The sequence below is a fragment of the Polypterus senegalus genome, chromosome 4 (genome assembly GCF_016835505.1).
Source record: "Polypterus senegalus isolate Bchr_013 chromosome 4, ASM1683550v1, whole genome shotgun sequence".
NCBI classification, from domain to species: domain Eukaryota; kingdom Metazoa; phylum Chordata; class Cladistia; order Polypteriformes; family Polypteridae; genus Polypterus; species Polypterus senegalus.
Window position 1 is genome coordinate 4,264,664 of NC_053157.1, and position 26,018 is coordinate 4,290,681.

Genomic DNA, 26,018 nt, shown 5'->3' on the forward strand with positions numbered 1-26,018 from the left:
AAAAGTTCAACAGAATCTGACGAGACAGGCAGGCTTTCTTCAGCCTCTGCAGAAGGTAAACTCGCTGCTGTGCTTTTATTTTAACCAGACTGGAAGTGTTTATTATCTAAGAAAGAGTTGTGGACATTTGGTTTGAATCCTACCTGGCAGGTAGAAAATTCTTTGTTGTGGTAATTACAACTCAAAGACACATGATAGCTTATATGGTGGTCCACAAGGCTCTATCCTGGGTCCGCTGCTCTTTTCAATTTACATGCTTCTGTTAGGTCAGATTATCTCGGGGCATAACGTGAGCTATCACAGCTCTGCTGATGACACACAACTGTACTTATCAATAGCGCCTGATGACCCCGACTCTCTTGATTCACTGACCCCAATGTCTTACTTGTGTTTCTAAATGGATGAGTAGTCATTTTCTCAAGCTAAAAAAAAAAAACTGAAATTTTAGTGATTGGCAATAATGGATATAATGAGCTTGTTAGAAATAAACTTGATGCATTAGGAGTAAAAGTCAAGACGGAGGTAAAGAGTTTAGGGGTAACCGTTGACTCTGACCTGAATTTTAAATCGCATATTAATCAGATTACTAAGACAGCATTTTGTCACTTAAGAAACATAACAAACGTTAGACCTCTTATAACATTGAAAGATGCTGAGAAATTAGTTCACGCGTTTGTTTTCAGTCGTCTAGATTACTGTAATGCACTCCTCTCAGGACCACCAAAAAAAGACATCAATCGATTGCAACGAGTGCAGAATGGAGCTGCTTGAATCTGAACTAGGAAAAGAAAATCCGAGCACATTTCTCCAGTTTTAATGTCACTACACTGGTTACCTGTGTCATTCAGAATTGACTTTAAAATACTGCTTATGGTTTATAAAGTCTTAAATAATCTGCTCCATCTTATATATCAGAGTGTCTGACACGTTATATTCCAAATCGTAACCTCAGATCTTCAAATGAGTGTCTCCTTAGAATTCCAAGAACAAAACTTAAAAGAAGTGGTGAGGCGGGCAGGCGGCCTTCTGCTGTTAGGCACCTCAAATCTGGAATAGCCTGCCAGTAGGAATTCACCAGGCTGATACGGTGGAGCACTTCAAAACACTGCTGAAAACATTACTTTAACATGGCCTTCTGATAACTTCACCTTCATCTAGTCCTGCTACTCTGTATGTTCAATTCATTATAATAACTATTCACAGTGGCTCTAAAATCCGTACTGATCCCTACTCTCTCTTCTGTTTCTTTTCCCAGTTTTCTGTGGTGTTGATCTGCGCCACCACCACCTACTTAAAGCACCGTGATGTCCTACATTGATGGATTAAAAGGCAGAAGTCCACATGACCACCATCATCAAGTCCTTCGGTGAGAACCCTAAATCCAAAGAGGACTGTTTCATTTATGTTAGGTAGAATGCCCAGAGGGGACTGGGTGGTCTCGTGGTCCCCTGCACATTTTATTTTTTTTCTCTCCAGCCGTCTCGTTTTTTTTTTTGTTTTTTTTTGTTTTTTCTGTCCTCCCTGGCCATTTGACCTTTCTGTTATTCTACGTTAATGAGTGTTGTCTTATTCTAATTCTTACTTTGTTTTTTATTTCTCTTTTCTTCATCATGTAAAGCACTTTGAGCTCATTATTTGTATGAAAATGTGCTCTAGAAATAAATGTTGTTGTTGAAGCTGGACGCACACTCTGCCTCAGCCCCATTATATTGGACATTGGATATTGGAGTGCGTCTGCTACTTTTAGATTTCCGGTCATTCTCAATGAGCTCTTTGGTCTTTTTGGTGTTGCACACCTTGTTGCCAGGTGCTGAACCTCCTCGCTGTAGGGTGACTCGCCGTTGTCACCGATCTGTCCTGTTACCGTGGTGTCGTCTGCACACTTTATGATGGAGTCAGAGCCATATAAAGGGACACAGTTATGGGTCAAGAGAGGGCTGAGCACACAGCCCTGTGGAGCGCCGCTATTCCGGATCAGAGGCTTGTAGAGGATGTCGGGCTGTGACACAATGGGGTCTGTTGGTTAGAAGGTCCAGCATCCAATGACAAGGAGATATTGCTGATGTCGAGGTTGCGGAGTTTGGCTACCGGATTGCGGAGGGGATGTCGGTGTTAAAAGCGTATCATTACACGTCACCCTGAGTCTGACTCGGGGTTCACCGTAATCGTGTGTGGTCATTAGTGTCCTGCCTGTCTGGGTCAGGGTTAGGGTGGCTGTACGCACCCCGGTGGTCCAGAGGGTATAAATAAGAGGCGAACAAACACATCGAGACTCCATTGAAAAAACAAGAATCTTTATTTCAATGTATCTGAAAGTAAATAAAGCAAACAAGTCTCAGTGACAAGGGAGGTTTACTTGAGGAGATCCCAATGGCAATGAAGTATATAAAAATAAAATTTTGGAGAAATGAATACACATTTTTAAAAAAAAAGAGTCTTACAAAAGGTACAGCGGGAATGAAGACGCAGAGGCATGCAGTTTGCATACAGTGCTCAGACTTTTCAAAAACTAAAGACTCCAAACTTGTGGTTTGTCATTAAAAAAGAAAAAGACATGGGGGTGGGGGGGGGATTGAGCAGACATTACGGCATAGCTGCCTGAAAATGGGGGTGGGGGTGGCGTCTCTCCCAACGGTCAGGCACGTCAAATTAGCACAGATCCAGAGTACCAAGTGTGCCCAAGTGAGGAGGACGGGTGATGCTTGGGTATCAAGACTCCGCTGGATAGTCCTGGAAAGTCGAGTCGAGTTCGTAGCACCGCGATTGTGCATCAGAGTTCCTGTCCCATTGCTGCCAGAGTTCATTGATACTTAGCAAGGAGGAAGACCAGACTCAAAATGAGCCAGACCACCAGCAAGTGCGAGCTGACCAGCAGAAGGGCAACGGGGTAGAAGTGGCGAGACGATGGCTTGTTATCGGCTACAGAGCCCGCCTCGGGGTCGTCCCCCTCAGTCAGATCTCCTGGGGGCTGTCGACTGTTGAGTAAGCCAAGAACAGACAGAAGACCAGCAGGTTAGTAACACACATGACAAGCCGCGTTCGGAGGGTGAACAGACACAGTGATGGAGGGAGGTGCGCGTGCAGGCGGAGGAATGGCAGGCAGCCTGACAAAATAAAAAAAAAACACCAACGAGCACAGATGAATGGCGAGCAGAACAACGGGCATGAATCATGGCAGGCCTGCAGCATGTCGCCCTCACTGGCATTTGGCAAAGCCCCTCGAAACTTCAATCTGTGACTACACCTCCTTTGCTCCATCATATACAAAGTCTGCTACACACAAGATCATATAATTATTACCAACACGTGTGGAAGCCGGCCCGGACACAGACAGGCGCACACGTTTGTAACACCCAGCACACGTTTATTATACATAGTACAGTGCCACACAAACCCCTACGAGTCCCCAAAGTCCAGGCCAACTCAAACCAACGCCTTCTCTTCCTTCAGGCCGCCTCCTTGCCTCTCCTCCCGAGCTCCGTCCTTCTCCACTCCCGACTCCAGCCCCTGAACGGATAATCACCCGGATGAGCTCCAGGTGCCTCCCGGCAATCTTCCACTGGCATGCCCCAGTGTGGCGGAAGTGCCGGCTGCGCACTCCGGGTGTTCCTGCTCCCCTTTCCCCCAGCGCTTCCGGGTGTGGCGCAAGCGCTGAGGTCCAGGGTTTCCAAGGCATTGGGGCGCCCCCTGGTGGTGACCATGGGCCCCTACAGGGTTGAGCTTCCAAGCTCTGTACCCATGGCCCCCAAAGCAACCAGGGCGGTCGCACAATTGTGGTCTGGAGGAGGCGCAAGCCCTCCTCTGGTCCTCCTGGGCATCCCGGCTGCTTAGCAGCCCCAGCCACTCGCCACACACGTCAAACATCGACAACAATTCAACTTAACGTTCACATTACCATGAAAAGCCCTATTGTGACAAATATGGAGTGCTTGTGCTCCTGTAACAATGTTACAGTAGATATAGAAAGTCTTCAGTTCCGCTTCACTTTCTGCACACCTTATTGTGTTGTCGATTACGTCTGCCATTGCTGTCCATCAATCTACACTCAATAATACATCTACTGAACATCTAAAACTTGAAATCTCTCCTTCCTAGAAGTAGTCGGACCCTTAATTCAGTACTTTGTAGAAGCCTCTGTGGCAGCAATTCCAGTGTGGTGTCCTCTTGGGTAAGTGTCTACCATCTTGGCACACCTCACTTTGGGCAGTTTCTCCCATTCTTCCTGGCCCATCCTCTACATGTTTTCTATGGGATCAAGTCTGGGCTCTGGCTGGACCCTCAAGGACACTGAGGGACTTGTCCTAAAGTTACTCCGGGGTTCTCTTGGCTGTAGGCGTTGAGTCTGAAGTGGTGTGAACTCTGGAGCAGGCCTTACCAAATGTGGCAGCACTTGTCCTTCGCTCAGTTCTGACCACCCTCCCTGTCTCTGCACCCCCATTGTGCGATTCTGACACCACCCCACTTCACCATAGGGATGGCATTAGGCAGCTGATGAGCAGTCCCTGGTCTTCACCACCTGGAAGTTCTGCCCAAAGAGGTCCTTTAAATGCCTTTTACTCAGGAGTGGCCTCCACCTCACCACTCTACCACAAACACCGCTCTGTTAGAGTGACCACTGGGTTCTTGGTCACCCCACCAACAAAGGCCATTCTTGCCGGTCTACTCAGTTTGGCCCAATAGCCAACTCTTGGGCGAGTCCTGGTTCTTCCAAACTTCTTCCATTTCACAATTTTTGAGGTCCACTGTGCTTCCTGGGAACTCTCACAATTGTTTTATTACCGATACCCTGATCTGTGCCACACCACCATTTCTTGGGTTGGTTTTGGTCCTGACATGGCCTTCTTTACACAGATACATGTGTGCCTTAATATATGAGGTCTGTCTCTTAAATAATGAGACCGTGTTTCTATCTCAAACCTGCACGACAAACGACAACACTCACTACCGTTTAGTGGATTGCCAGTCGCCGTTTCATGCAGTTGGGTTTCCCACTTGTGTGCCGGAATCCTGGTAAGTTTAAAAGCTGAGCAACGGGTCCATTGGAAATTCTTAATAAAACTGAACAAAACACCCAACGGGATCATTTCAGATGCTGACGGGGGAAGACTGCGTGTGTGTTTGAGTGACACAAAAGGTTCAGTGAAGGACATGAGAACGTGGAAGACGATGAGTACTCCTGACGACCTTCCACTTCAAGAATCGAAGAGAATGTAGAAAAAATTAGCCACATGGTTCAAAAAGACTCAGGGTCCGAATGACAGCTGAAACCATAAACACTGACAAATTGCAAATGGGGAGTACATCGAAGGGCCCCGTCCCCTTCTAGGGATCTTATATATATTTTTTTATATCTATTGATATCTTATAGAATCTTATACATAAATGTCTATGCATGGACATTTGTGTGTCTGTCTGTCCGGCCTGGAAGTGCGAGGCTACAGCATGAAGCTCAAAGAAAGCGACTCTGCCGCCAAAGTGAAACTGGCAAGAAAACAGAAACTCGCTTAGCCACTAATACACAAATGAGGTGAGCACAACGGAAAAATGAAACCTCCGAGGAGAGAGAAACTCACTTAACCGCTAATAGACAAGTGAGGCGAGCACAACGGAAAAACAAAACCTCAGAGGAGAGAGAAACTCACTTAACCGCTAATACACAAGCGAGGCGAGCACATCGGCGAAATGAAACCTCCGAGGAGAGAGAAACTCGCTTGGCCACTAATACACAAGCGAGGCAACCACGTTGGCGAAATTAAACCTCTGAGGAGGGAGAAACTCGCTTGGCCGCTAATACACAAGTGAGGTGAGCACAACGGAAAAACGAAACCGCCGAGGAGAGAGAAACTCACGTAGCCGCTGACAGACAACGGAGGCGAGCACGTCAGCGAAACGAAACCTCCGAGGACAAAGAAACTCATTTAACCTGTAATACACAAGCGAGGCAAGCACATCTGCGAAACGAAACCTTCGAGGAGAGAGAAACTCGCTTGGCCGCTAATACACAAGTGAGGTGAGTACAACGGAAAAAAACGAAACCGCCGAGGAGAGAGAAACTCATTTAACCGGTAATACACAAGTGAGGCGAGCACAATGGAAAAACAAAACCATTGAGGAGAGAGAAAATCGCATAGCCGCTAATACACAAGCGAGGAGAGCACATCGGCGAAACGAAACCTTCGAGGAGAGAGAAACTCGCTTGGCTGCTAATACACAAGTGAGGTGAGCACAACGGAAAAACGAAACCGCAGAGGAGAGAGAAACTCACGTAGCCGCTGACAGACAACGGAGGTAAGCACGTCGACAAAATGAAACAGCAGAGGAAAGAGAACCTTAACCGCTAATGCATAGCCAATGCGATTGACTGATTGAAGTGCCAGACCCCATAGTTTCTAGGAGCCCAGGCCTTTTACAGCACGGGCTCACACACCTAGTTGTTACATAAATAAAAGAGAGTTATTGTGTCAGCCTCGTTATTTAATAGACAGACCTCGTATGATGTCCAATCAATTCAGTTGCCCACCGGAGGACTCCAATCATGTTCTAGAAACATCTCAAGGACATCTAAAGCAGACAGGATGCAGCTAAGCACATTGGGCGGGCCACAGCAAAACGGTCTGAAGACGTCGAGGAATGAGATTTCTGAAGAGAAATTTGTAAGCCTTTCTGCCAACATGTCTTCACTTTGGTCAGTACGGGATTGATGGTCAAAAAGGGCAAATACATTAGTTTTAAATGAAACGTACAACACAATAAAATGTGCAGACCATGAAAGGGTCTCAATATTTTCTGAATCCACTGCATGCACCCTACACAAATTCTTATGACAAAGTAACAACGTGTGTAATTCAGTGGGGGGCTTCAGATCTCAGTTCACACAAATATAACAGACAACCATGAGAAGCAAACGCTTAGTCTTGTATTGCAGGATTGACACGGTAAGTCACATCTGACATATAATAACATGACTGAAATAAATCATCAAAAGTCAAACCCAAGATACTGAGTCACGGGAAAGTAGCGAGATGTTAACTCGTTTGTGTGAAATCTTTGGTCATCTAAAACGAACATTTGTGAGATGGGAAACTCACGCATCTAGAATACTAAGTCAAGGGAACTGGGAAGTTAGCTGAGACGAATAAATTATGAGAGTGAGACGCTACGTCATACGCACAGAATAATAATGTTAAGACCATGTTAGATCATTGTGCGTTGGAAATGAGAAAGTCAAGAAAGAAGACTCTTTGTGCCGGATTTTAAGGGTCAAGGTGGGCATTGTGCTACAGAATTTTCAAGGTAATTGTGAGCTGCAGGCCAGTAATAAGAATAATAATGTGGCGGCGACCAAGTTTAAAACAAACTCAGGCCATCGAAACGATTATTCCTGAGATGGGAAGCACAGGCACCTGAGATAACAAGATTTGGAAAGTGTTAGTCAGTTAGATGAGACGAAGAGATTACAGGATGGAGAGAAGTCGTACGCACAAAATAATAATGTTAAGTGTGTAGGTCATAAGACTAGACCTTCATACACAAGTTAAAACCTCCCAACTGAGATACTAAGTCATGGGAACCTGATTGTTAGTCCATTAGACAAGATAAATAAACTACGAGATTGAGATGCTAGTCGGCCCAAGGACCTTGTGAAGCCGGGGACGTGAACAGCCAGTCTAACCTCGACACAGACTGGCAGGACACAAGTTTCACCACACAGCCACGTGGGGAATCGCATCCTTCGTTCCCCATAAGAGCACCATGTCCACAACACCAAGCACAGTCCTGTTCGCCTCCACTCCGTCCTCAGCGGCTTTGTCCTTCTTCCTCCTGACTCTGGCCGTTGAGTAGTGGGGTCTGGCCCTTTCATAGGACAGCCAGATGGACTCCAGGTGTCCAACGACCTTCTTCTAGCAGCACTTCCTGGTGTGGTGGAATTGCTTCCCAACAGGGCCCAATAAATGTCCAGGCACTACCTGGCGGTGGCCATGGCTGGTTGAGCTTACATACTCCAAACCCGTGGCCCTGCTGCAAGCCCTCTATCAGTCCGGGGGAGAAACTCTCCTGAAAATACTCTCTCCCCTGGTCCTTCCATTGTTGGGGCGTCCACCACAAGAGGAAGATGAAACATTTATCAACCGGAAATGAATCACAACTGTAAGACTGAACCTAACACACCAAAGTGCAACCGTAAACCAGAAATCACAATCGGAAAGATCAACTACTGAATCAGAAATGAGAAAGTCGAGAAAGAATATGCATTTCACTTGTTAGAGATTTTATCCAAATCACAGACACTGAAAGATCGTCTGAGCCAGATTTATAGGGTCGCACCGATGACACAAGACTTGGCGTTGTCACATGCAACTTCCATGGCAACTGGGAGCCGTGTGGTGGTGACAGGAATAATAATGTGACGGCGCCCAATTGTAAAGCAAACAAATGTTGCGTTATTGTGAATAATTAATCGTCACATTCAGGGAACATAAAACGGTGAGAAAACCACACAGGATAGTGTTAGAGAAAAAGCAGCCAAAATACCCTTGTAAAATATTATTCTAAAAAATATTTTGAAAAAGAGAGAAAAAAAAATTGTCAAGTGCACAATTCATAACAAATGCTATGTCATACACACAAAATAATAATGTTAAGTGCCCCTGATCCCCTGAGCATCCTTGAGATGTTTCTGCAGCTTCTTTGGAGTCCACCTGTGGTAAATTCAGTTGACTGGACCTGATTTGGAAAGGCACACACCTGTCTAGAGAAGGTCCCACAGTTGACAGTTCATGTCAGACCACAAACCAAGCATGAAGTCAAAGGAATTGTCTGTAGACCTCCGAGACAGGATTGTCTCGAGGCACAAATCTGGGGAAGGTTACAGAAAAATGTCTGCTGCTTTGAAGGTCCCAATGAGCACAGTGGCCTCCATCATCCGTAAGTGAAAGAAATTCAAAACCACCAGGACACTTCCTAGAGCTGGCCGGTCATCTAAACTGAGCGATCGGTGGAGAAGGGCCTTAGTCAGGGAGGTCACCAAGAACCCGATGGTCACTCTGTCAGAGCTCCAGAGGTCCTCTGTGGAGAGAGGAGAACCTTCCAGAAGGACGACCATCTCTGCAGCAATCCACCAATCAGGCCTGTATGGTAGAGTGGCCAGACGGAAGCCACTCCTTAGTAAAACGCACATGGCAGCCCACCTGGAGTTTGCCAAAAGGCACCTGAAGGACTCTCAGAACATGAGAAACAAAATTCTCTGGTCTGATGAGACAAAGATTGAACTCTTTGGTGTGAATGCCAGGCGTCACGTTTGGAGGAAACCAGGCACCACTCATCACCAGGCCAATACCATCCCCACAGTGAAGCTTGGTGGTGGCAGCATCAGGAACTGGGAGACTAATCAGGATAAAGGGAAAGATGACTGCAGCAATGTACAGAGACATCCTGGATGAAAACCTGCTCCAGAGCGCTCTTGACCTTAGACTGGGGCGACGGTTCATCTTTCAGCAGGACAACGACCCTAAGCACACAGCCAAGATATCAAAGGAGTGGCTTCAGGACAACTCTGTGAATGTCCTTGAGTGGCCCAGCCAGAGCCCAGACTTGAATCCAATTGAACATCTCTGGAGAGATCTTAAAATGGCTGTGCACCGACGCTTCCCATCCAAACTGATGGAGCTTGAGAGGTGCTGAAAAGAGGAATGGGCGAAACTGGCCAAGGGTAGGTGTGCCAAGCTTGTGGCATCATATTCAAAAAGACTTGAGGCTGGAATTGCTGCCACAGGTGCATCGACAAAGTATTGAGCAAAGGCTGTGAATACTTATGTACTTGGGATTTCTCAGTTTTTTTATTTTTAATAAATTTGCAAAAACCTCAAGTAAACTTTTTTCACATTGTCATTATGGGGTGCTGTGTGTAGAATTCTGAGAATAAAAATGAATTTAATCCATTTTGGAATAAGGCTGTAACATAACAAAATGTGGAAAAAGTGATGTGCTGTGAATACTTTCCGGATGCACTCTATATGTAGGTTTTAAAATAAGCCAGATTTAAAGTGTGACAAAAAACGTGACATAAAATCATTGCACTTTTAGGCTTAGGATTTTATATATAGAGAGGGTAGATTCTGCTATACTACCGCCCATGAAAAATAAATGTTGTGTCTCATAGCAATGAAAAGACTGGGAGATCAACAAAGCCAAAGTCAGCAAGTGATCAAAGAAAAGTGGCGACAAATCCTAAACACGAACCGAAATCGTCATCGAGAGAAACAGGGGGAGAATAAAAAAAAATAGAAATCTTAAGAAGAAGGCAAATGAACTTAAAACTGTTCTGTCTTTTGACTTGGGGGCTTCACCCCCTGGTCGCTTCGCTCGCCCACCCCCGGGTTTGGTTAACCGGATATACAATTTTCATGGGAATTGTTACATATCCATTATTTTCACTTTTATTTTAAAACTTTAGTAAAAACAATATTTGGAATTAAATTTTCTTCAAGATCGCATTGAATTTCAATTCCGTGTTTGGACTTACATTGTGACAACGCAACGTATAACTGCCTGTGAGTGGATATCGCGTGTTTCTCTCTAATCAATAAAATGACTTTCTCGAATGTTTGTCCCTGCTCTTTCTTCTTCACTTTGTCATTGACATGTCAGCTAGAACGTATAAAATTAATGTCTTGTTAAAATTTATAAGAGCTGAGAGCACAGGAAGTGTGTCTGGCAAAAGCATTCACACGACTGAGAGGTTAGATGGCTGTGGTCTTGTTTGAAAATAGTTGTAAGTAGGGCGTGACTTGAAAGAATCTCATGTTAAAAGGCTCCATCTCACGGGACTAAATACCGCGCCAACATTTTTGGAATCTTTCAATTCTCGCAGATACGCCTCTTCATTGAGAAGAAACACTATTTTTTTTTTCCTGACGGCAACATGAGTTAGATGATCTACAAGTCTCCGACTTAAATTTTAAATCCAAACAATATATTTAATCTCTTTTCGCTGTTCCGTTATTTCACCAAGTAATAATTTCCGTTTCTTTGAGCTAATGCGATCTGTACTATCATTTTTTTTTTGAGACTCTCAAATTTTCATACTTCCATTGTCTCTAACCTGCTCTGCCTGTGTACCACACCAACATTTCTGATTTCTTTACGACGTTCTACTTTGTCATCTACTCTTTGACCTTTATTTCCGGCCCCTGGTGTGGTTAAACCTCTTTCTCGCGGGACGTACAAGTGTCTTTCCGAGAAAATCACGTCTCGTCTCCTTCCTTCCAAGATTTTTTTTTTTATAATAGAGATATCCGCAAACTCGGATGAGGAATTGACATCAGGGAATGAACTTTAATAGCCCGTGACCCCTTATATCCCTCTGGAAAAGACCTCTGACTTTGCCGATAATGATGCTTAGCAACAAAAAAAATCTACTTACTGGAGACTAAATGGCGTCACGGAAGTATGCGAAAGTAAATACTTTGAATCAAAATGTAAAAATTTTGCAACCACCTTTCCAAAACTTAGTTACTTTTGTATTTATTTTGGAAAAAAATCCTGAAGGAAAAAAGGGAAAATTAACGACAAGAATGTTAAGTGCATCAAGTCACAAGTTTAGATCACTAGTCATCCACCTGAGGTACCAAGTCATGGTAATCAGATGCGTAGACGAGATAAAGAGATTATGAGACGCAAAGGCAGGTGACCCAAAAAAGACTACGCCATCCACCATAATGGCTCATGATAGACTAAAGTGAAAATCGTAGATTTCAGATAATAAGTTATGGGAACTCTTGAGTGACACAGTGAGATTTTGTAATGAGATGAAGTCAAATAAGGCACAGAGTTTATAACCTGAAGTCAACTCAAGTCCAAAACAAAAAAACGAAATTCAAAAATCGTTAGTCAGATTATGTGAAGTCAAATACACCAGAAATAAAACACTCAAAGTAGACTGCGATGGCACAGAGTTGCTTCTAAATCTTGGATGATGCCCAAGTAGACGGGTCGACTTTTATACTGTTGCTTTTAATGACGTAACAAATGACACACAGTCAAAATTACGTGGTAACCACAATGGATAGAAACAACACATTCACAATGGCTTATGGGTAGTATGAACACGTGCAGTGCAGAGCTTTGCTGTTAGTCTAGTACAAGGGTTCTTAACCTAGGGGTCCATGTATGGGTTTCAGGGGGTCCGTGAGAGTCAGATAAAAATGAAATATTTCTGGAGAAGGGGGTCCATAGCTTTCATCAGATTCTTAAAGGGGTCTGGGACTCGAAAAAGGTTAAGAATCGCCGGTCTGAACAATGCAGCATTATGAGAGCGAGCGACGCCTGCTGAAATTCACCGCAAAACGTTTGTGAACGGGTATAAAAGGTTTAAAGTGTGAGGAACATGTGGGACCGATGAAACTCAACCTTAGTTGACAATCAACATTGTGCACACGAGCCAACATCGACATGACGAATGCCTTCATCAGAGAAGACCGATGGATTGAATGACGTAACAAATGGCGCACAGTCAAGTGCCTCTGGGTAAGCTCTCAAACAATACAAATGGTGGCGCCCATAACAAAAAAAAAAGGTACAATAATATGTAAAAATATTTAAACTTCAAAAGGACACGTCTTGATAAAAATGAACATGTTCTGATTGCTTGGGGTAAACGAAATTCTTAATTAGATGCATACTAGATCATAAAAAATGACAGAAAACAGTGAGTCATGACAAATTGTTAATTACATAGATTAGAATAAAGAATTACAAGAGTGAGAGGGCAATTGATACACACAAAACAACATCACGACCATTGTGGAATGTGTGTGCATCGAGTATGGCGTTATTTCAGTGCCACTATTCTGAGCACACGTAAAAAAATATTGAGCGCACGTAAAAAAAGATTGCAAGTGCAAGTGTTGCATTTTGAAGAGAAATTTATTTTGAGCGTACAAAAGCTGAATTTGAGTGAACAAAATTCATTGCTGCGTGCAAAAAATGTATTTCAGTGTTTGCGCTTATCCATATACACACACACAATAGCACCCCCTCTCGCTCAGTTTTTTCATTTGCGCTTGCTCGCAATGTGTTGCTTGCGCTCACAACATTCTCTGCTGCGAGCGCTCAACTCTCTGTACACCGTTATAAGTGTGCCACAAAACCAACCAATCACAGACTTGGTTTCAAAAATTCTGATTGGCTCTTACGGTCTCCAATCAGCTCGCTAGCTTCTGCATTCCGGACACCGGAAACACTGTCCACTCAGCCTCGCTTCTTGCAGATAGAGGGATAGTCTTAACAAATAATATATTTTAAAATAAAATAATTAAAGATATTATCCGCAAATTGGGGTTTAATTGAGTTTAGCTGGATTTAGCTACATTTCGGACTGTTTCCGGAATGCAGCAGCTAGCGAGCTGATTGGAGACCGTAAGAGCCAATCAGAATTTTTGAAACCAAGTCTGTGATTGGTTGGTTTTGTGGCACACTTATAACGGTGTATAGAGAGTTGAGCGCTCGCAGCAGAGAATGTTGTGAGCGCAAGCAACACATTGCGAGCAAGCGCAAATGAAAAAACTGAGCGAGAGGAGGTGCTATTGTGTGTGTGTATATGGATAAGTGCAAACACTGAAATACATTTTTTGCACGCAGCAATGAATTTTGTTCACTCAAATTCAGCTTTTGTACGCTCAAAATAAATTTCTCCTCAAAATGCAACACTTGCACTTGCAATATTTTTTTACGTGCGCTCAGAATAGTGGCACTGAAATAACGCCATATCGAGAGCATCTCCAGGTCTCTGGTGAGGTAAACCCGCCAGCCCACACGCCTGAGGTTATCGCCAATGTTAACATGTCCTTCTTTGTCACACGCAGACCGCAGACAAACACTGACACCACTACTGGTTAAGCAGCTGGAGGTCCCACCTCTGCCACCCCAGGGACTACTAAGGAACAGTGGAGCTAAAAGTATTCATTCAACTGGGGACCCGCGCCCAGAGAATATGAAACTCCATGGAGGAAACCTCAATCAGCAAAAGAGATGGTACTCTCAGAAAACCCTTAACCACAGGCTACACAAGATGCGAGACGTCCACGAATTTCATTCATTTGATTGTTTCTGTTCTATGAAACGGGGAATCCCGGTTGGTTCCAACCCATCCCTTCATGATCTCTCTCCCGTTTCTTATCTTAGCTGAGAAAATAGCTTATCAAACACACGATAGTGAAATACGGGGGACTAACAGAACAACTCGTAAGTCACAAGAACTGGGAGCAAACCATTAGAACTTATTCATGCAAAACATTGAATCATGGGGACCGGAAGAGTTGTGAACTTTAGATTACCACAAAATTTTAACGTGATAATGTCGATACAAAGTATAATATGCAAGATGTCACGCCGGCACGTCAGAGGGACACCTTCAGGGTTCATCCAATACCAGTATGCTGCCACTAACGGCTGTCGTTTGTTTTTTCTCTTCCACAGCAGCGAGAAGACGCCCCTTCAAGGCAACTAGCTCCGCCCCTTCTGACCTGAGAGCTATAAGGATTGGCGCCAGCGAATGTCGGCGTCTCATTTGGGCCCGGATGGCATTAAAGATGGCGCTCCGCCACTGTGACCCGCAATTAAGAGCCACTTCAGCTATGTTACGTTTTGCGTTTACTGTTTGCCACTGCAATGAAAAGGGCCGACCCGGCTGGCACCCCAGCACTTCATCCAGTCATCCTGTGTTCCCAGCACCCGTCCACAAAGGGTAAATCAAAGTAGTAAAATCAATTTAAAAATTATGCAGTAACCGCAACAAATCAAAGCTGATGCAATACAACCCGTTCCCGATGGCTTATGGGTAGCTTTGCCGTTAAGTCTTGTCGAAGCCAAGGTCAAGTGAACATGGATGCTCCGGTGCGGGGATTGCACCACTGTTGAACAATGCGCCATTGTGAGATCTGTTTGGACAGAGAGACAGAAGTCTGCTGAAATTCACTGAAGGACGTCAGCTCGGTATGGAAGTGGGAAGAGCAACTCAACGATTCGTTTTACGGAGGGGTAGAACACATAGAACTGACGAAGCTCGACCTGAGCGACCGTCAGCATCACACACACAAGCCCCATCGACATGGCGAATGCCTTCATCGGAGACCGTTGGATTACGTTGTTTGCTGTTGTACCAGCTATGGCGCCGCACGTGCCATAGTGCACGGTGACTTAGGGGTAGCAAGTCGTCTTCGACTGAAGCTTTAGATGTTATCGTCAGTAGTTTAGCAGTGCAGTTAAGTGGTTTGATTCGGGCAGCACTTCGTTATTCTCTTTGTCTTATCGCGATGGATCTCCTGGTTGTCTACTCGCTAACTTTGGCGGATTTTTGTGCGCTCGCAGGTCTGTTGCTTGCATGGCTTCTTTTAGCCCTAAACACACAGAAAAATATTATAAATGACATATATTTTGTGTGGCTGACTTTGTGGAGGTCTGGTCTGGTGAGGGGGTCCCTTTAGGTGTGGAGGACCTCTTCACCTGTCTCACGGTGTAGAGGGGGCATCCACCATGTCAGTGTGGGCCATGCCACTAGGCATGGCAGATGGAGGAATTTAAATCAGGGTGGAAGTGTTTAGGCTAACAAGAAGGCCGAAGTGGAGAGGCCATGGAGCAGAGCCAAGGAGAACCCTGGACAACACGCCAGTCCAAAGTCCACTTCCTCATTGACTGGGAAAAACAATTCAGGGCTTTCAATCTTGATGCCCGCCACAGTCTCCTGAATCATGGACCACCTGACCAACAGACAGCAGTTTGTGAGGCAGAGGGTTAGAAATGGTGGTGGGTCATACTGGAGCACCTCAGGGTGCTGTCCTGCCCCCCTTCCCATTTACACAACAGGCTTCCAGTACAATACCAGCTACAGAAATGGTCAGATGATTCCTCCATCCTAAGTTGAAGTAATAATGGAGACTAACCGTAACTAACACTAATGGTGGACTTCTGGCATTCCAAGGGGCATCTGAGACCAGACAGCACTCAGGCGGAGGATGCAACTGGACTGGTCTTACAACACATGGAGGGCCAGAGCAGACTGGACTTTCCGCCGGAGCCTCAGGACTTTTGATGTATGCAGCAACTGCTGGAAATGTTCTAGCAGTCCATAGCAGCCAGTGTGGTGTTCTACACTGCGGCTCAAAAGAAGCACAACGCCTGAAAAAACGTATCAGCAAAGTCCGGACACACCACTGGAAGCTGATGTGGAAAAGAGGATGGAGGCAAAATTTAGAAAAAAAATCCCCTCCTTCCCCTCCAGGAGGTGCTGTCCTGGAGCACTTTTGGCAACAGGCTCATTCCACCATGGCGTGCTGTGGGGTCTTTACTGCCCGCTGCTATCAGGCTTCCTTCTGATGTACCCTTCAAGTTCATTTTGAAGTTTCTGCACAATATATATTGATTGATTGGCTGTATTCTTTGTCCCGTCAGTCCTATACCCTCGTTTTCATGTCTCTGCTGCTTTGTGAATCTCAGTTTCCCTTTGGGATTCCTAAAGTTAATCTAATCACGGCAGTCCACGGTCGGTCTCGCACCCTGGGCCGCATGCCTTTGAGATGTCACAGTAATAAGTGGGCTGCCAGAACCAAACCGGCGTGACAAACCTAAGCAGACTGGGACTGAGCAGACACAATCAAGCCGAGGTCGTGACGGCTGAGAGACTGCAGCGCCAACCGCTGCGCCAACACGCAGTTCAAAGCGCCAGCCGCTGACAACCAATAAACCTTGAACTCAGAGTCCCTGCTATATTTGTGTGCCTGTCGACTTTGTGTTGTTTTTTAAACTTTGTTCATCATACATTCATTCCGCACCCACACCCTGCTCTATGGAGGCCTTGGCTGTTTATCCTGTTCAGAGTCATAAATAAATATGATGTTGGCGTGACACGGTCGCCAGCGAGCAGCCTGACATTTGGTGCAGGTCAGCTGTGCTCATTAGCTATAAAGATAACTTGGGCCTGCGAGCCAAACTAAACTCCGGCAGCTGTTGATAAGACGCTGGGAAGGTCCTGAGAAGAAGCCGTGAATAGATTTGTGGGGTCACGAGTGTCATTTAAACGCACAGGTGGGGACTTGGATGTCTGTGGCGCCACATGGTGATTTCATTTAGACAAGCGCTACTGGGCACGACACTGAAAGAGCGAACTTCAGGAATAAACTCCAGCGAAATTCTAACTTGTGTGTCCTAATCAGCTTAACGATACTCCGCCTTAATGATACAAGACAAGACCCTCGGAATCAAAGCGACAATCTGGCACCAAGGCTGCCCATACGCCATCTGGCATACCCTCAGGGAACAAAGGTGCAGAGATGGCCACCGGTTGATGGGAAACACGTCCACGAATTTGATTTATGTACGTGTGGACTTAGAAAACATGAAGACCCCCACTTATGCTCTGCATGTTTCGGTGGGCTTTGGCTCGTTATTTTGTCGCCCGATTCCATCCTACGTAAAACTGCTGCTGCCCTGAGCACTCATTACAGTTACATTACAGCAGACGAGTGGGACTGAGTTGCAGGGGATGTCAGACTACACGCAAAGTGGGCACAGGAGGGCACCATGACTGCCCCCCGACTCGCTAGTATTGTGAAAGTCTGGGACTGAATGTCGCTGGAAAAATCGTGTAACGTGACAGGGTCTTAAAATTGAGATTCGTCATAAGAAGTGACCGTCATTATGAATAACTAACTGGTTTACTTTAAAGTCGTCTGCGTATCTGCTGTCGACTTCCCCCAGTTTCCTCATTAATGCACGGCTTCAAAAATACGCATAAACTCAATTTAAAGACGTGTATTTTATAAGGCCAAAGTGATTATAATTCTTTCTGTTTTTGTATGTCACTTTGAGCCACCCTTTTGTACAGACATGGTAGGGCTGCCCCCCGACGAATTTGGTGTTACAATCAGGGGTCTACTGCTGTCACGCGTCCACACCTCTACTGCGTTATTTAAAACTGACGATCCCCCCTAAATAAATTTATGAAAAGCCTTAAAAAGAAACATTTTGCTATTGCACTTCAACACGGGACCGAAATGAGATGCCCCTTTTTGTGGCGTCCTGGAAGGGGCAGGGCCATATCTGGGTGACGTGGGCGGAGTCCAAAGCCCTCATTGGTTGTCTTCTTAGTGCTACTTTGTTTGCTTTGATCTCTTTGCCGTCTTTTTTCGACTTTTATTAATTGTTTTTTCTAAACTGAAATGCCCCCCTTAGCCCCCCTCCACGCTAGCATTTCCACGTTGTTTGTGACGGTACAGCATCTCTGCCCGTGCTCAAATGACCGACTTGACGTACATGTTCACCTACATCGGTTGAAAAAATCCATAAAGAGAAAGGTCACGATGCCAGCCGCGGGCTTGATGACACAATCGTTCACTTCACTGGGTGTGTACGCTTTGGTGAAAAGAGGAAGAGTGGAGGAAGAGGAGGAATGTCCTCCTTGATAGCTCTGGCTTATCACCAAATTGTAGGGACTGGTATATTACTTGCATTTGGAACACGTCTGTGGTGGACTGGCGCCCTGCCCGGGGTTTCTGTCCAGCCTTGTGCCCTGTGTTGGCTGGGATTGGCTCCAGCAGACCCCTGTGATCCTGTAGCTAGGATATAGTGGGTTGGATAATGGATGGAAAGAAGCTATAAAAGCAGCTGATGTGGCGAAAGGGGTTACAACACTGACCTCTGGGAGATCGAAAAGTATGGAAGAGATGGAAAAACTTGGATTAATGGAAAACAGCTGGCTGGTGATGTGATTTCTGAGACAATAATTTGTGAGAAGATAGATAGATAGAAAGCTGAGGACCTCCACGATGATTTTGTGAAAGGAACGCCTGACACTGGTGCTCAAAAGGAGAAGTTTAAAGCCAGCAAAAGCCAAAGAATGAAGTCGCACCAGAACCACCAGAAACGCAGTTACCAGATGTTATCATGGAGGGCGACTCGCCTTCCAAGCAATAATCTCTCTTCCTCCTCCTCCTCCTCCTCCAGCTTCCACATGCATCATTCCTTTTTAAGGTAAATACAGGTTTTTATATTTCTAATTTTATTAACTTACATTTTTATTCAAATACTATTATTATTTGTTAATATTTTACCTTAAAATCCGGTGTATTTACTGTTAAAATCATTTTGAAAATTCAAGTTTGCGGGACCCAGGAATGGATTAATCCAGTTTCTATTATTTTAAAAGGGAACAATTGTCTTGGAACTCAAACGGGGTTCTGGAACAGATTAAGTTCGGATTCCAATGTATCACTGTACAGTGGCACCTCGGTGTACGTCCTTGGACTTATACCAAACAGGACGTATACCACATGATTTTTTTCCATAAGAAATAAAGGGAAAATGATTAATCCGTTCCCATGAAAACAAATCCTATTGTTATTGGCATATTATACATTGATGGGGTTGTATAAAATAATTTAAAGACTGCTTAATACTAAAATACAGAAATACAAAAGCAATTAGATGAAATAAATGAAAATTTAACCCCACTTCACTTTTTAATAACGTCTTTGCTTTTCGTAGATACCGTCGTTCTCGGCATACGGTATGCAGCAGCCATGTCCCGGATACGCGTGCCACCTTCAGACTTTTCAACAATCAATTCAAATTTACACGAAAAAACACAAAATCACGTGAAAATTCACAGAGAGTTATCGTGCGGGTTGTTCACTGAATGCTAGCAACTGGCGTACTGGCGCTCGTGGGCAGTCGTGGCTTTCGTCTCGAGAGGTAAACACGGGTAGCGCTCGGTGTTCTAGCACGAGAGTCGTATTCCAAACAAAGTTCGTATACCAAGCAAAATTTTTCGCGTCCAAACAGGACGTATACCAAGTTGGACTTATTCCAAAGGTACCACTGTATTTGTTTTTCTAGTTTCATTTTTGACGCACTTCTTCCAGTTTAATTTAGTAAGAAAGTCACCTGTATGTTTCTCGGCCAGACAGTAATAAGCACCCAACCACATAACAGTGCTGTGTCATCCATATTTAGTAATATATGGCCGGTCGTGTCCGGGGGTCACCTTCAGGGCTCGTTAGAGGTTAGCAGTACCACCCCAGACAGACAGGAGGCGCCGTCGTAAACACTCTTTTCACTTTCACTTGCAGCTAATTAAATGCATTTGACTCCGCCCATAGAAGGCCCTGCCCCCTTCCTGGTCTGGGCTTGCCCAGTAGGAGGCGTCTCATGTTGCTCCCGAGCCTGGTGGAGGACGGCGCCCCCTTGTGTGACTTTGCTGTTTTGTGAAATCTGTGCAGTTCTGTTTGTTTCGATTAAAGGAGCTCATCTGGCTGAAACCCCCATCCATTCCCTGTGGACTCCTCACACCCTTCAGGGTGACTGCAGGCTGTGGAGAGAGTTTTCAAAAGTCACCATATTTGGGGGTTAAAAACACTGGCGTATTGGATGAAAGACAAATATCTGTGTGTATATTTTAAAGGAAAATGTTAATGACGTGGCCTGTGGCCTGTGACCTGACGGATACCCCCCATTAACACTTCCCATTAAGTTATTCAAAGTGTCTGAGGTTCACTTCATATATTTGGTCTCCACGTTTCTCCTTATCTCCCCATATACGGAAGCTTCCTACAAAGTTTCTAGGAGACGCAGTCCACATCCATGGCAAAGCCTGAAGGGACTGCGGCTGGTGTTGTGAGTGGGCTGGAGTCCCTGAGGTGGGCCGAAGTCACAAGTGCCCTGAAGGCACACTGTTATAGTGAAGCCTTCCTCTGCTTTTCAGTGATATCTCAAATCTGCTGGAGCGGTGACAGCATGGCCTGCTCTTGTTACGCTGCACCACTCCCTTCACAAAATAAAATGTGCATAAAGAAGTGACAAGTGACATGAGGAGATCATCTGTGATTGATCGGTTTATTTACCCAGTTGCATCAACATCGTTGAATATAAAAATAACGTATATATTTCATTAATTACAAGTGATGATACATCTTACCAAAGTAAATGGTAGGCCAGACCCGATAAAAGCATGAACCATTCTAGTAAAATGACAGGGAGGGGACGCGACCACATAGCGAGCCAAGAAAAGCTTCATCTTGAACAAATAACAATCGGCGTCCATGCACAAGACACTCACTCATAGCGCATACTCACAGGGGTAAGGCAATTAGTAGCGATGGAAAGGGGGGATTAGAAAACAAGGTGGGACTTGTATGTACGTATGTGGCCACACGGTGAGCTCATTTCAACAAGTGAGACTGGGCAGCTACAGTGTATAGAATACTGGGCAATGTGGGCTGGAAAAGGAAAGAACGGGTGATAGCAAAATACTTTGGAGTTGGCATTCATTATGGAAAGGCGCCATAGAAAGACAGACAGATGGAACTGAAAGATAGAAAGACAGATAGACAGAAGTATTTTAATTGTAGTATAGTAGGCAGGATCAGAAAGATAAATGTGAAAGGAGCTATATGATATATAGATAGATAGATAGATAGATGAAAGGCGCCATATGATTGATAGATAGATAGATAGATAGAATTATTTTAAGTTTAGTATAGTAGGCAGGATGAGATAGATAAATAGTTAGATGTGAAAGGAGCTATATGATAGATAGATAAAATAAATCTCTATCTATCTATATCTCTATCTATCTATCATATAGCTCCTTTCACATCTATCTGATCCTGCCTACTATACTACAATTAAAATAAATGTCTATCTATCTATCTATCTATCATGTAGTGCCTTTCATATCTATCTATCTACCTATCTATCTATCATATAGTGCCTTTCCTATCTATCATCTATCTATTATATAGTGCCTTTCTCTTGTATTTATCTATCTATCTATCTATCTATCTATCATATAGCTCCTTTCACATTTATCTTTCTGATCCTGCCTACTATACTACAATTAAAATAAATCTCTATCTATCTATCTATCTATCTATCTATCTATCTATCTATCTATCTATCTATCTATCTATCTATCGTATAGTGCCTTTCATATCTATCTATCTATCTCATCCTGCCTACTATACTTTTAGATGTTGCCTTTCACATTTGGTCCCATGGGGAAATGAAGCAATTAAACAGCACAGGTGAGTGCCTGATGTCGGTGCCGTTTTCAGAGAGGCACTATATAAAATAAATGCATCTTTTAAAGTAGTTTTATATCAAAAATCACATTTGAAAAAAGTAAAACAACGAATCCTTCCTCTTGGCCATTTCTTCTGCCTTCCAGCTCTGTGGAGTTTGCACTTGCCCTCTTTGTCTTTCTGCAGATCAAGCTGGTTGGTACCTCTGAACTGCCCTGGCATGCATGCGTGTGTGTGTGTGGCGTGTCCATGGCAGGCGGTGAAGCTTGTGAATAGCTGCCCTCCCTGTGGTTGGTGCCCAGATAGCTTCGGACTGTCCGGGTCAGGCTGATTCATTGACTGCACAGACAAAAGGATGGAAGGAAAGCCTGGGTGCTATGAAAGGCCTCCAAGTAGCTAACAAAAATGTCAGGCACCCTTGCAAGCAAGTCTGGTGCAATGTTCTGTAAAGGCACTATAAAGTCCCTCTGACATCCCGACCAAGCGCTCACATGGTAGAATGGGGTTTAAACACATCGGCTGAATGAATGAATGAAGGTAAGCACCCGAACTGCACACTCACAGCTGACCCCCCCAGCCCCGTCCCCTCTGCCGCTGCCTTTGTGCTGTTCACCTCAGCCATCTGAGCCCACCTGGAAGCAGCATTCTTATTGGCATTTTATAAGTGACCACTGTCAGATATTGCAAGGCCTGTGAGCGTCTTTCGAAGAGGAGGAACGGTTGAGCCACTCCACGTCCTGCAGGCTTTTACAGACGCCATTCTGAACGCGTGCGTCCTCAAGACGTTTCGGTAGGTTTGTAAAATCCATTTGTGAAGACTTCCTCAAATCGATAAAGGTGTCGTCGTACCTCATGTTTGTTCCTCCTCCAGTCCACGGTCACCTGAAAGCCGTAGGAGTTCATTGATACTTGGCGAGTAGTAAAGAGAGGCTTAAAATCAGCCAGACAACCAGCAAGTGCGAGCTGACCAGCAGCAGGGCCACCGGGTAGAAGTGGCGGGACGGTGGCTTGTTATCAGCTACAGGGCCCGCCTCGGGGTCGTCCCCCTCAGTCAGATCTCCCTGGGGGTGTTGACTGCTGAACGGGGTCAAGAACAGACAAAACACCAGCAGGTTAGTAACACACACACACACACACACACACACATACACATTTCTGAAAAAAAAACAAACAAAATGCACATGGGGAGAGTGAGACGGGAAGTTGGAATGAGACAAGACGGAAAAAGACAGGCATGGACGTGAGACGAGAGGGCCGCACAGGGACTGGGGACGAGATCTGTGCTCACGTTTGTCTCTTCTGTAAATATTAAAATTTAAATAAAAAGTACTTTTCATACTTTCTACAATGAGAAGACTCCAGATATATTTTCTTTGTCATGGCATCGTCCATCTGCTTTTTAGCATATTTAGCAATCAATCTGATAATCAGCACAGGCACGTGACTATTTCTAATTCATTTTATCTGATTAATGACCAGTTGAAACTGTGGTGGAACTCAAGGCCCTGTCACATTACACGATTCCTCCATCAATTTTCATAATCTTAGCGAGTCGGGGACGGCCATGGTGTGCTCCTGTGACATCCGGTCACGTGGTGTGACATACCCTGCGACTCACTCCAGATAGTCTGCACCTGTTTCATTGTGTCTTTAGTCGTAGGGGGCGACTTTGTGAACGTGACAGCTGACACCCAATGAATGCTCATCTGGAAGTACAGGGTGGTGCAGGGAAACGGGAAATTTTGGAACTAGGTGTTGGCGACCCTGGGGCATGGGCAGTTGTTTGGGGCCAATGCGACCTCGTTTTGAACCCTTTGCCATTAGTTGTAATGGAGTAGTGGTGTGTAACGAGGGTTCACTGTGAAAGCCTCTTATAAGAATGATGATAGTGCCACACTAAGGGAATTTTGGAGTTATTACCAGTTACGATGTCATGACCGTGTCCCGTCTGCGTGCATAATTTCGAAGGAATGGGTTCAGCCTTAAAAAAAGAAGCCCCCAGGTAGAGCCACTTCACATACAGCCCGACAATTGATGGCAGCTATTTGATGATTGGTTGGAAGACGATTCATTTCGCACAATGGTGACATTCCATGGCCTCCGAGATCCTGTGTTTTTTTTTCTGTGGGGACATCTTAAAAGCCAAGTGGACCGCACACGTCCTGCAACCATTGCTGAACTAAAATGGAGGACTGAAGAGGAAATCGCTGGCATTTCAGTTGACGTGTTACGTCGAGCAATGCAGGCTGTCAGAATGTGTACGGAGAAATGGACAACACCTTTGTGATGTTTCTTCAAAACATAAAATGAATATTGAATGAATATCGATTACCATCATATCCTGTACTGTGACCCGACATTTGCGCGATAGACATATGAGCGCCGACAAACTAGCGCCGATTAAAACGCGGCGTCAAAATCGCCCCGACAAAATCGCAAAAGTTTCATTAAATATGAATTACTAGTTTAAAGCGTATATAATAATGTTTATTTTAGAAGTTAATATTATGAGACCTGCGGTGGGTTGGCACCCTGCCCAGGATTGGTTCCTGCCTTGTGCCCTGTGTTGGCTGGGATTGGCTCCAGCAGACCCCCGTGACCCTGTGTTCGGATTCAGCGGGTTGGAAAATGGATGGATGGATATTATGAGATGTGGCATGCAATCAGCATGGCGCGCAGATAGTCCTTAAGATCACGCCCTGCAGGAAGAATGGCAGCAAGACGTCTTGATAGTTGAGCGTATTTAGACTTGCTGGCTGCCTGACTGCTGGTAATTCCGCTTTGTATACGACGCGTTATGCCAACCCTCGACTGAGTTATTTCTTCGTGGCATGCCATCAGCATTTGTGACAGTTATAACCTAGCACATGTGTACATAATGCGCACGTACGCGTCCCACTCTCTTGGCCTCTCTCGCGATTTTGACGTGGCGATTTTTTCGCTGCGCATTTGTCGAAAACCAGTTAGCGGGTTTTGTATGTCGCGGTTCTGTCGGGGCGCATATGTCTATCGCGCTTTTGTCGGTGAACCTCCTGTACAATCCATTAAATGTATTTTGGAATGTGTTTCTTCGTGCATCGAACGTCAATCAAAAATTTCCCATTTCCCTGTGCCACCCTGTACAATGCTGTCACACGCATGCACTTAGGGAACAACTTATGGGCTTAGGTGATGACGATACTACCCCGGACCACCCAAATGGCACTGAGAAATAGCACTATGTCTTTTTCTTTCCCCTCTGCAGAAAGGAAGACTGACGCGGCACCATCTATGACGTTACTTGCAGGGTCAGCCCATATGTATCTGCCAATTTCTCCCAGAAGCCATCATAAACGGAACCCCGGCCATCTTGGGGCAGACTCAATCGACTCAGCAGGGCTAGTCTTGACGCATGCGTTTCTATGTGCCCTTTACAATATATAGGGTTGCCTTTGGGTGTCCCCCGACCCTGTATGAACATCTTTGTGTCTTCTTACTACTGTCGACTGCAGTGACGAGGAATAAGAAATACGGCTGTGTTGGTCCTCACAAACATAAGAGACGCTCGTCTGTCTGATGTCTCTTGTTTTATTTACTTAATAGAATCAAAAAAGGGACAAGATTGAAATCTCAGCCTGTGAACCCTTGGAATGGGCAACAACTCCGCCAGGCAGCACATCATTTGCCACCCGACTTAGGGAGGGGCCCGCAATAATTTAGAAATGCGAAACAGTACAGGAACATTGCCACACAGTCGCATAATTTGACATCTCCAGTGATTTTCTAGTCGTGTAAATTGGCATCCTCTGGTGACAAGATCAGCAACTGCAGCCCTGCCCTCCATCTGCAAGTGTGCGTAATGTGAGAGTGCCAGTGAGGCCATTGAGTTTCGATGATCAAAAAAACTTCAGCAAAACTATGCTGCCATTTTGCGGACAAATCGAAAAAGATTTTGGTTCTAAGGTCGCT

The 26,018-nt window shown here is 44.9% G+C and overlaps 1 protein-coding gene across 9 annotated transcripts in view; it reads right to left on the minus strand.

Annotated features, from left to right (window-relative positions):
• inpp4b (inositol polyphosphate-4-phosphatase type II B) overlaps nt 1-26,018 on the minus strand; it is a 506,601-nt gene that overhangs the window by 24,086 nt on the left and 456,497 nt on the right. For 4 of the 9 annotated variants that reach the window (XM_039750183.1, XM_039750187.1, XM_039750188.1 and 1 more), the window contains one exon: nt 21,968-23,147. The exons of 4 other annotated variants lie outside the window; for them this stretch is intronic. In XM_039750183.1, coding sequence (XP_039606117.1) covers nt 22,970-23,147 — 178 coding nt within the window. In that variant the 3' untranslated portion in view covers nt 21,968-22,969. Of the gene's footprint in view, nt 1-2,277; nt 2,976-21,967; nt 23,148-26,018 lie in introns of those variants that run through there. One more of the 9 variants, XM_039750184.1, reaches the window with a different exon arrangement.